Raw genomic sequence first — 12,172 nt, 5'->3', positions numbered from 1 at the left:
AAAAAAAAAAAAAAAAAAAAAATTTAGAGCTGAACTACGGCATCTTATTTCAGAAACACATCAGATCATACTGAGCTTTCAATTATAACATACTATACCCAAAAAGCTTTTGAGTTTGAGATTCTAGTTAGGTAAAAAACAGAAAACAAAAATACAAACAAAAATATTGGAAATCTCTAATTCTATAATCAGATTTTAAATTTTACATAACAAGTTTATTTAGATAATAGGGCACATGTGCTGCCTTCTATTAAAATTTCTATTTTTTTTCCACCAAAGTGTTTGGCTTGAAAACTGATAATGGAATTTTCAAAATGAAACTGTGCTGGAGGAACAGGATAATACTGGTAATTTTTCGCGTTCACAGACTCAGTGTGGCACGGCTTGAACAGGAAGGATTATTTATTCTTCTTTATAGTGTTATCAATTGACATAATGTCCCAAATGTTTAGAAAATGCTAAACTTTTAGCCTACAAAGATTACCTTAACAACCAATAGAACACAAGCAGGCATCCTTACAAATTGTAGTTTTACACCAGTGATAAGACAAGTTTGTCTAACCTCCAGCCTGCGCTGTTTCTCAGGATCTTCCTCATTCATGATTCGCTCCTTCTCTGCTCTTTTTTTCTCCTCCCGCCGAGACTGTGCTGCTTCCTGTCTTTGCACATGTGTCAGTTTCAAGAAGTTCTCTTCTACTCGAGCACGGTTCTTATCTGCTTTTTGTTTGCCCTTCCCCAAGAAACAAAGTGTTTCATAAGAAATCCACTTCTAGTCAACAGCAGCAAAATCCCGTTTAGCATTCTTTCATAAAATTACTCCCATTTGGCACTTCTAAATCAACCAGCAAAGATTCAGTCACTGAAATCATTGATAGCTGCCCTCCCCTTGAGAAGAAACAAAAAAAGGTGCCAATTTATATAATATAGGCATTGGGTCTTACTTCTCTGTTGAGTCGGAACTTTTTGGCTTTATCAATAGAATAAATCACCATGTTCATCAGGGGTAGCAGTGCCTCCATATCCTTTGGGTAAGTGTTACCTGAGCCAGGCACTGGAAAACAAAGCCATTTTTCCTACTGAGTTAATGGTAGCATTATTATTTCCAGGTCACCCAACTCTTTTTTTTTTTTTAATCTTAACAGACTCATTTCTCTAAGTTTCTTAGGCAGTTAAAATGCAGCAGAAAACATAAATTAAAATATGTAAAAGGTAGTTTCTTCTCGAAGAAATCTGGAAATCAGTAAGCAAGCATAGGGTTATAGTTTTGATGTGGTTTTAAAGTTATCATTTAGGAGGAAACAATACTCTCCTTAAGGTCATCTCAGAGAAGACTAAGAACCCAGAAAGGACCCAGAATACTTACCATTAAATGTAAACAATAGTGTCCTCTTAGTGTCAGGTAGCTTTAAAGGCTGACCTTCCCTGTCACAAAAGAAAAGGCAATTAAGAAGGAATACAAGAAAGATGTTTTCCATGTACACAAGTCACCCAATACACTTAGATGAACAGATACCTCCACATAATCAACACAGTATTTGGCTTGGCATCCCCAAGTCAAATATAATCTCAGAGCCCGAAGGAGCTTTACAGGTCATCTGGTCCACTCGTCTATCTGATGGATGCATTCTCAAGTGATCTTTATCCTACACTTGAACACCTCCAATGATGTTCCCTCCAGGCAAGGGTATATTCCATCTCACCTGGGGAGCCAGAAATGAGCCTATATTTAAGTATGAGGCCCATATTTTAGATAACATTTTTGCTTATTTTGATGGATTTTTATGTTTTATTTCCAACTCCTATCTTCCCATAGCAAGACATCTTATTATCTTACTTTTGAGTTAGGCTCAGAATAAATTTAGGGATAATCTACTATAGCATATATAATTTAGTTCTGTCATTGAAGATTCCTTTGTAATCTCTGCCTATATCAATCCTTTGACTATCAATTGCCCTCCATCCCATATTTAAAAGGCAGGATGAATGCTACAATGTGAAACATTGTCCTCAGTGCCATTGAGTTGAGCAAGACAAGGATGATGCAGCACTATCTAGAGGCATAAGGACCTGAGTAATCTTAGTACACAACTAAAATCCAGATTAGCTTGAATTGTGCTCAACTCCACAGCCTATCAGAGGGTAGTCTTTAACTAAAAATTTAGTCAGAACCAGTTTCAAACCAAGGATAAAGGTAAATAAATAAGCTCTCCTGAGACAGGCTGTGAATTCAAAGAACAAATCCAAGTCCTGAATATGTACTCCTGAACAGTATTACTATAAACCTAGAAATCTTATGGGCGTTGTGGGCATCTATGCTAGGAAAAGAAACAATCACCTAACTATTCAAAGAGGGAAGCCAAAAAAGGCCATAAATTACAAAACACACAGATTTGCAATCAGACATAAGTCAAACATCACACACAAATTATCATCACAAAAAAAAGAACCTATGGACTGGGGCATGGTGGCTCACGTTTATAATTCCATCACTTTGGGAGGCCAAGGCAGGTGGATCACGAGGTCAGGAGTTCAAGACCAGCCTGACCAACATAGTGAAACTCCGTCTCTACTAAAAATACAAAAATTAGTCGAGCGTCGTGGTGCGTGCCTGTAATCCCAGCTACTCAGGGGGCTGAGGCAGGAGAATCGCTTGAACCCGGGAGATGGAGGGTGCAGTGAACCAAGATTGCGCCACTGCACTCCAGCCTAGGCGACAGAGTGAGACAGCGTCTCAAAAAAACAAAAACAAAAACCAAAACCCACTGCATTTTGTTAGTACCAGCCATTCTGTAAGATTCCCGACCACCTCACTGAGTCAGTGGTGCAAACATGCAGGGATACATACAAACTGGGATGGTGAGGCTCATTTCTCTCCCATAGGTTTACAATGACCTCTCATGATGCATGCAGTCAAAGCAAAGGAAAACATGGGGGCCTGTCATCAACTTCCTTCACACATTTGGTAAGGGATATTGCAGAAGCACCTTACAGGTGTTTCAACACAGAAAGCTAGTGAAGAAAATTAATTTCAACAATTTTATCTTATACGTACTCTTGCATAATTTTGGACCAGAAAACTGGTCTGAAAAATGAACGGATTCAATCTTGTCAGCATAGTGTGTAAGAAAGTGAACCATCTGAAAAACAGAAAATAATATTTTTTAAAAGCAGGGTTTAATGCATTTCCCTTTTTTCATAAAGAAATTCACTCTTTGAGACTGGGTACAGTGGCTCACGCCAGTAATCCCGACACTTTGGGAGGCAGGTGGATCACCTGAGGCGAGGAGTTTGAGAATTTGAGATCAGCCTGGCCAACATAGTGAAACCTCGTCTCTACTAAAAATACAAAAAAATTAGCCGGGCACGGTGGCACGTGCCTGTAACCCCAGTTATCCAAGAGGCTGAAGCACGAGAAGCGTCTGAATCCGGGAGGTGGAGGTTGCCGTGAGCAGAGACCACGCCACTGTACTCCAGTCTGGGAGACAGAGCAAGACTGTCTCAAAACAAAACAAAACAAAACAAAAAAAAAAGAAATTCACCCTTCAATCCTTACTTTCGTACAATGTCATTCATTAAGACCAAAGCATGTTAATTGTTATTTATTTATTTATTTTTTGAGACAGGGTCTTGTTCTCTTGCCCAGACTGGAGTGCAGTGGCACAATCATAGCTTACCATAGCCTTAATCTCCCGGGCTCAAGTGATCTTCCTGCCTCAATTTCCTGAGTAGCTGGGACTAAAGGAACACACCACCACACCTGGCTAATTTTTTTATTGTGGAGACAGGGTCTCACTATGTTGCCCAGGCTAGTCCTGAATCCCTGGACTCAAGTGATCCTCCTGCCTCCACCATCCAAAGTACTGAGATTACAAGTGTGAACCACAGCACGCAGACAAGACTAACGCTTTTTAAAAATTAAATTTCAATAAGATAGGAAATCTCTTTAGAATTAAAGTAGTACTCCAGGATGGGCGCAGTGGCTCATGCCTGTAATCCAAGCACTTTGGGAGGCCAAGGTGGGTGGATCACTTGAGGCCAGGAATTCCAGACCAGCCTGGCCAACATGGTGAAACCCCATCTCTACTAAGAAAAAGGAAGAAAAAAAAAAAAAAAAGTAGTACTCCTTTTTAGTCATACCAATGATTAAGATTCTTATCGAGCAACTAAAACTACTTCTCAAAATAACGTTCGAAACAAGAATGAAGGCATAAAGATAAATAATTTCAGGGGATCTAAAATAATTTCAGGGGATCCTTTATAAACATGTCACCTTGAACTTACATTTATAACCATCTCTGAATTATCCTGTATTCTTATGATACTAAGATCTGTTAACCATTACACAACCAATAGAAAGAAATGGCTCTCTCAGCCAGGCACAATGGTGGGCTCCTGCTGAGGCAGGAGGAACACTTGAGCCCAAAAGTTTGATGCTGCAGTGAGTTATGATCACACACGTGAATAGCCACTGCACTCCAGCCTAGGCAACATCTCAAGACCCTATCTTTTTAAAAACAAAGGAGGAGGAATCTCTACACATCCCTCTTCTCCTACACAAACTGGAGCTCAAAAAAAAAAAAAAAAAAAGACCAAATGATATGATGAAAAGATCAGAAGTTATAGTCCTTTTCAAAAAAACCTGAAAGTCATTAGCAATCCCAGGAACAATTTGCTCTTGATTTAGAGAACTTGACTAATCAATTCGTCCTTTTGACAAGCCAATTTATTGCTTAAAGAAGGTATTTGAATATTTGTATGAGAAAGGAATGTAAAACTAGTACACTGACATAAAATAATGAACTTGTACAATGAGACTTTTAGGGAGAGTGTCCTGTAAATGCCAAGGCCCGGCAAATGTATGTCTTCTGTTGCATTTACCTTTGTATCCATCATTCCGTCTGTGACTTCTCCCATCTCTGACAGGATGGCCAAAGAGTCTGGCAGTCCATACTTTGCTCCAGACTTAGGTTTATCACTACAAAACTCACTCTAGAGGAAGAAGTAATTGAAAGTAAGACATGACCTTTTATTATGCAATGAAGCTGTATATGTGTGTGCTGAAGAGACACAGTTCTACATATATTTGAGTTGGAGCAACCTAACATACCAAATCCTGCATCTCTTTCTGTAGTCGCACCAAGGCTTTCCGTGTGCCAACAGCAAATACATAGGTATCCATGTCTTCATCATTCATGGTTACTTTTATTTGCTTTTAAAAAAATGTAAACAACAAAATTCACCTGTTAGGTTCTGTGATAGGCAGATTTCTAAATGACCCTTAAGATTCCCTCCCCGCTGATGCACATACTCTCCCTTTAAGTGATTGGGATTTGCAAATATGATGGAATAGTACCCCATAATCAGACTGTTTTATGGCAGAAGGTCCCTAATCAGCTGACTGTGAATTAACCAAAAGGGACATTATCTTGGGTGTACCCAACCTAATCAAGCAAGTCCTTAAAAGGAATTATAGCCCTACTTGAAGAAGAAAGTCAAAATGTGAAAGGGCTTATGGGAAAGTTGGGGGTGGGGGACATATGGTAAGGACTGAAGGGTGGCCTTTAGGAACTTGACAGTGGTTCCCAGTTGACAGTGGTTCCCAGTTCCCCTTATAATAAACCAGTAAATATAAGTGTCTTTTCAAGTTCTATGAGTCATCTAACAAATTATTGGTTGAGAGGGGAGGTCACAGGAACCCCTGATTAATAGTTAGTTGGTCAGAAGTCCAGATGGCAGTATGGGTAACCTGGGACATTCGAATGCATCTGAAGAGGGCAGTCTTGTGGGGCTGAGCCCTTTAATCTCTAGGATTTGAAGCTAACTCCAGGTAGATAGTGTCAGAATTGAATTGAGGCTGGGCACAGTGGCTCATGCCTGTAATCCCAGCACTTTGGGAGGCCCAGGTGAGAGGATCACTTAAGCCAGGACTTCATGAACTGCCTGGGCAACATAGCAAATCTCGGTCTCTAGAAAAAAAAGAAATTTAAATTTACAAAATTAAAAAGAATTATTATTATTATTATTTAATTCAATTGTGGGATACCCAGTTGGTATCCAGAGAATCTGAGAATTGGCTATTTGTGTTGGAAAACAGCCCAGACAAGTAAACAGTTAATAGTACTCTGACTGGGCCAGAAAGATAAAAAATTATAAGCCTAAAAGAGTCTTGATATGTGGGAGGCCGAGGCGGGCGGATCACAAGATCAGGAGATCGAGACCATCCTGGCTAACACGATGAAACCCCGTCTCTACTAAAAATACAAAAAATTAGCAGGGTGTGGTGGCGGGAGCCTGTAGTCCCAGCTACTCCGGGGGCTGAGGCAGAAGAATGGTGTGAACTCGGGGGGCAGAGCTTGCAGTGAGCCGAGATCGCACCACTGCACTCCAGCCAGGGCGACAGAGTGAAACTCCATCTCAAAAAAAAAAAAAAAAAATAGACTCTGATATGATATATTTGTTATATTAATTATTATATCTTTAAATGCTTGGGTGAAATAATTTTTAGTATATGGAAGAAGGAAAATGTTAATATAGGAAAAGAACTGGTAAGATGGCAGCTGTAAAAGAAAACGTTTTCTGCTCTTCCATCATTGATGGGAAACTACACAAAGCAAACCATAAACAGAATTTTTAAAAAGGGGCAAATAAAATATAAAGAGCCACGTATTTGTTGAAGCAATTTCTCTTAGCAGGAGGAGAGAGACAGAGAAAGAGAGCTGAAAATGATTAAAATGCTTTTAAAGAATAATTTCTACAAAAAGATGGCTGAGGATATAGCAAACTTTCCTCCTAATAAGATGGTGGTTGGTGGGAGAAAGGATGACAGAAATATTAACTGATAGGGCTCTAAATTTTAGTGGACTAAGTCATCATGGCCATATTAGAAAAATTAAAATAAAAATACAGGTTTACAAGTAAAAATGATACCTTTAAAATATAACAGTGGGGCCGGGCACGGTGACTCTTGCCTGCAATCCCAGCACTTTGGGAGGCCGAGGCGGGTGGATCACCTAAGGTCAGAGGTTCGAGACCATCCTAACCAACATGGTGAAACCCTGTCTCTACTAAAAATACAAAAATTAGCTGGGTGTGGTGGCGGGCGCCTGTAATCCCAGCTACTTGGGAGGCTGAGGCAGGAGAATCACTTGAACCTGGGAGGTGGAGGTTGCAGTGAGCCGAGATCAAGCCATTGCACTCCAGCCTGGGCGATAGAGTGAGACTCCATCTCAAAAAAAAAAAAACAAAAAAACTATATATATATATATATTATTTTCAATCCAATACTATTTCAAAGTACCTAATTTACATCACTAACAAAACACTTACAACCCAAACACTATTTCATACTTTCACATATATACGTATCTATCTCCCTTTTTCTATTATAGAAAAGAAAAAACTGTCTTATATATTTTTGTTTCTTGTAGCAGTGGGAGCCAGCAGAATTATTTATTGAAAGAGTGAAGAGGCCGGGCGCGGTGGCTCACACCTGCAATCTCAGCACTTTGGGAAGCCAAGGCGGGCGGATCACGAGGTCAGGAGATCCAGACTATCCTGGCCAACATGCTGAAACCACGTGTCTACTAAAATACCAAAAAATTGGCCGGGAGTGGTGGTGTGCGCCCGTAGTACCAGTTACCCAGGAGGCTGAGGCAGAAGAGTTGCTTGAACCCAGGAGGCCGAGATTGCAGTGAGCTGAGATTGCGCCACTGCACTCCAGCCTGGCAAAAGGGCAAGACTCCGTCTCAAAAAAAAAAGAAACAATGAAGAAAGAAGGAATGTGGTATTTGTGAGAAAAGACACAATTTGCAGATAAACATACTGATTTATTTTATTTTATTTTATTTTATTTTTTTTGAGACGGAGTCTCGCTCTGTCCCCCAGGTTGGAGTGCAGTGACCAGATCTCAGCTCACTGCAAGCTCTGCCTCCCGGGTTCATGCCATTCTCCTGCCTCAGCCTCTTGAGTAACTGGGACTACAGGCGCCCGCCGCCTCGCCCGGCTATTTTTTAGTAGAGATGGGGTTTCACCATGTTAGCCAGGATGGTCTCGATCTCCTGACCTCGTGATCCACCCGTCTTGGCCTCCCAAAGTGCTGGGATTACAGGCTTGAGCCACCGTGCCCGGCCAACATACTGATTTAATAAAGGAAAGAAGATATACCAAACATAAGGTCCTCAGATCATGACTGGAGCTTATTCAGCCAGAAATGTATTATCTGAAGCAAAACATATTTGAGAAGAAACCCAGCTATCTGCCAAAGATAAAAACATATACAAGGAGCCAAGTTACCCATGAGGGCCACTACCTGTCACAATTGCTTTGCCCTCTATCGTCAACACTAAGTCAATCCATCTGTGTGGTGATACAGTATCACCTCTTTCCCATCAAAAGGCCCATGAAAGCCCCCTGACAACTGCACAGAGTGGAAGATGATGCTCTGTCCAAGGAGAAAAAGGGTACATTTTTTGTCAAGGGACACAAATTGCCAGAAACTAAAAACACAATCTAGGCAGAAATGGAAAAAGCTCTAGGAAATAATTCAGTTTGGGACAGGCGTGATGGCTCACATCTATAATCCCAGCACTTTGGGAGACCGAAGTAGGTGAATCACTTGAGGTCAGGAGTTCGAGACCAGCGTGGCCAACACGGTGAAACCCCGATTCTACTAAAAATACAAAAATTAGCCAGGTGTGGTGGTGGGCGTCTGTAATCTCAGCTACTTGGGAGGCTGAGGCAGGAGAATTGCTTGAACATGGGAGGCGGAGGTTGCAGTGAGCCAAGATCGTGACATTGCATTCCACCCTGGGCAACAGAGTGAGATGCCATCAAAAAAAAAGAAAGAAAAAAAAAGAAGAAAGAAAAAAAATAATTTGGTCTGTACACAGAAAACCAGCGGGAAGAATACATACCACTTGATCACTCACTGGCCTCATCATCCGGGCCAGGACATTCAGTAAGTCTTGTCTCTTGAGGAACTGAAAAAAAATGAGAGAAGCAAGTAAATTCAATTGCAACTCCTACTTAGTATAAAAAAGGGCCTTGGAGGAGAATCAAATGCTTCATCAAATATACTTTACGACACATTTGCCAGTTAGCATAAATATCACTTTTAGACCTCATTTTAAGTCAAATATGAAGGGATAAGATGCTGAATTGGAGGGGGTGGGGGGGCTGGGAATCACAGCTGGACAAAATTAAGGGAAGATATATATCGTACAAGAAGTTTCCTACTTACCCTCAGCTGGATAAGCATGCCCTCACAGCACACCCGACCAGAACACCATAGGTTATAGATGTGCTCATTCTCCTGGTTCAATTTTCCTGTGCTTGTTGCTTCTTTGTTAGTTCCATCATCCCCTGGGGGTAAAACCACTTAATGTGACTCAACAGAAAATGTCAAGGCCGGGCCGGGGGCAGTGGCTCGTGCCTGTAATCCCAGCACTTTGGGAGGCGGAGGAGGGTAGATCACGAGGTCAGGAGTTCGAGACCAGCCTGGCCAGCATGGTGAAACCTCGTCTCTTACATAAAAAAAAAAAAATTATAAAAAATTAGCCAGGCATGGTGGCGTGTACCTGTAGTCCCAGCTACTTGGGAGGCTGAGGCAGGAGAATAGTTTGAACCCAGCAGGTGGAGGTTGCAGTGAGCTGAAATTGCATCAGTGCACTCCAGCCTGGATGACAGAGCAAGACTCCGTCTCAAAAAAAATAAAAAAAAGAAAAAAAAAGAAAAAAAAGAAAACAAGGCCGAATAGCTCACGTTCCTCTAACCTGACCGCAAAATGATCATAGCTTCAGAGTAGCAATACTTTGCTGTCTTACAGTTTGGACAGGGACTAAAATAGATTAGCACTATTCCTTTTACTTTTAAAACTATTGTTTCTATTAGAAGAAATATGGATTCTAAGCACATGTTTGTCAGTTTAACGATGATCAGCTTGGAGTATAAGTCTCTCAGAGTACATACAAAATAGGAAAAAAATCAGTTGAAATATCTCTGCCAAAAGTTAAAGAAAAAAAAATCTCCTATGGAGTGAATAAAAAATACTGTTAATACAAACTACTCAGCAATTCCTCACTATGTCTCCTACGAATTAACTTTAACCAAGCTTTCTTTTCCAATGCAAAATAACTGGGTCTTACTAATAGTATTAAGAGTTGTATTTTAAATCTAGAAAAAAGCTCAAATTCCAATACTTTCTCTCTTCATTTAATTTATTAAGCATACAAAAGAAATTGCTCAACCTCACAAGGGAAAACAGACTGATACACCAAATGAAAACAAGCAAGGGGAAGTAGAAGGAGCCAAAGCTGCTTTTTTTCCCCGCCCCGAATTTCCCGGTCAAAACATACTCTGAAATACTATGGTACAGTGGAGACAGGGTAGACTTTGGAAACAGGTAGATAAGTTCTGATATCTTGGTTGCAATGTAATAGCTTAGATAACTTTTAACATTTCTGCCCTTCAGTTTCCTCCTTAGGAAAACAGCAACTATAGCCAACTGACAGTGCTGTTACAAAAAGTAAAAAAGGGCCGGGCGCGGTGGCTCAAGCCTGTAATCCCAGCACTTTGGGAGGCCGAGACGGGCGGATCATGAGGTCAGGAGATCGAGACCATCCTGGCTAACACAGTGAAACCCCGTCTCTACTAAAAAAAAATACAAAAAACTAGCCGGGCGAGGTGGCGGGCGCCTGTAGTCCCAGCTACTCGGGAGGCTGAGGCAGGAGAATGGCATAAACCCGGGAGGCGGAGCTTGCAGTGCGCTGAGTTCCGGCCCCTGCCCTCCCGCCTGGGTGACCCAGCGAGCCTCCGTCTCAAAAAAAAAAAAAAAAAAAAAGTAAAAAAGAAACACTGTATGTAAAGTATTTAGCATAATACATAAACACTAGTGTGTTGCAGAGCAGGTGGATACATGCTTACTATTAAAGAGAAATAAGGTGCTAAATGCCAAATAGGTGAATGGGAGGTTAGTCCACCTCATTCCCTACATTGCACAACTACAGAGGTTCCTTGAAATCCTTCAGTGTATATTTCAGCAGTGGATCCAAAACTCAAGTGTCCAGATTCTAAGGGAATTTTGAGGAACTTTCAGTTTCTAAAAGACGAAATGAAAGCATTTATTAAGCTACCTAAAATGTCAAACTTTCTTGGTTTCCGTCAGAATTTTATCAACTTGTTTTGAAAACATCTATTACATTATTCTAATCAGAAGCTGTTTAGCAATTTTACTGCTGACTCATGAAAAATGAGAAAATTATTAAATACAATATATTCTTATTTTTAGAAACAGGGTTTCTCATTCTATCACCCAGGCTGGAGTTCAGGAACATGATCCTGTATCACTGCAGTCTCAAACTCCTAAGTTCAATTCTCCCACTTCAGCCTCACGAGTAGCTGGGACCACAGAAGCACACCACTGTGACCGGCCAATTTTTATTTTATTTTATCTGTAGAAACAAGGTCTCACTATTTTGCCCAGACTGGTCTTAAACTCCTGGCCCCAAATAATCCTCCCACCTTGGCCTCCCAAAGCACTGGAATTACAGGTGTGAGCCACCGCACCCGGCCAAAAAACAGGATCCTCAAGGCTGGATGCAGTAGCTCACACCTGTAATCCCAGCAATTTGGGAGGTCGAGGCAGGCAGATTGCTTGAGCCTAGGAATTCAAGACTAGCCTGCACAATATGATGAAACTCTGTCTCTACAAAAAAATACAAAAATTAGTTGGATGTGGTAGCATGTGCCTATAGTCCTGCCTACTCAGAAGGCTAAGATGGAAGGGTCTCTCGAACCTGGAAGGTCGAGGCTGCAGTGAACCGTAATCACACCACTGCACACAAGCCTGAGTAACAGAGTGAGACCTTACCTCAAAAAAATAAAAATAAAAAGATCGGGTGTGGTGGCTCACGCCTATAATCCCTGCACTCTGGGAGGCCGAGGTGGGTGGACCATGAGGTCAAGAGATTGAGACCATGCAGCCCAAGATGGTGAAACCTCATCTCTACTAAAAATACAAAAATTAGTGGAGCATGGTGGCGCATGCCTGTAGTCCCAGCTACTCGGGAGGCGGAGGCAGGAGAACTGCTTGAACCCAGGAGGTGGAGGTTGCAGTGAGCTGAGATTGCGCCACTGTACTCCAGCCTGGTGACAGAGCAAGACTCTGTCTCAATAA

The 12,172-nt window shown here is 41.3% G+C and overlaps 1 protein-coding gene across 1 annotated transcript in view; it reads right to left on the bottom strand.

The window, feature by feature from the left end:
• Nucleotides 1-12,172, bottom strand: part of CCDC47 (coiled-coil domain containing 47) — a 29,681-nt gene that overhangs the window by 6,579 nt on the left and 10,930 nt on the right. Inside the window, exons 5-12 of the mRNA XM_017882899.1 lie at nt 9,239-9,360; nt 8,913-8,978; nt 5,108-5,209; nt 4,879-4,989; nt 3,049-3,137; nt 1,364-1,422; nt 942-1,051; nt 563-730 (exon numbers count right to left, since the gene is read on the bottom strand). Coding sequence (XP_017738388.1) covers nt 563-730; nt 942-1,051; nt 1,364-1,422; nt 3,049-3,137; nt 4,879-4,989; nt 5,108-5,209; nt 8,913-8,978; nt 9,239-9,360 — 827 coding nt within the window. The remainder of the gene's footprint in view (nt 1-562; nt 731-941; nt 1,052-1,363; nt 1,423-3,048; nt 3,138-4,878; nt 4,990-5,107; nt 5,210-8,912; nt 8,979-9,238; nt 9,361-12,172) is intronic.

The sequence above is a fragment of the Rhinopithecus bieti genome, unplaced genomic scaffold (genome assembly GCF_001698545.2).
Source record: "Rhinopithecus bieti isolate Rb0 unplaced genomic scaffold, ASM169854v2 scaffold_12928, whole genome shotgun sequence".
Classification (NCBI taxonomy): domain Eukaryota; kingdom Metazoa; phylum Chordata; class Mammalia; order Primates; family Cercopithecidae; genus Rhinopithecus; species Rhinopithecus bieti.
Note: the sequence above shows the minus strand (reverse complement) of the source record. Positions and strands in the feature narration are given on the sequence as shown.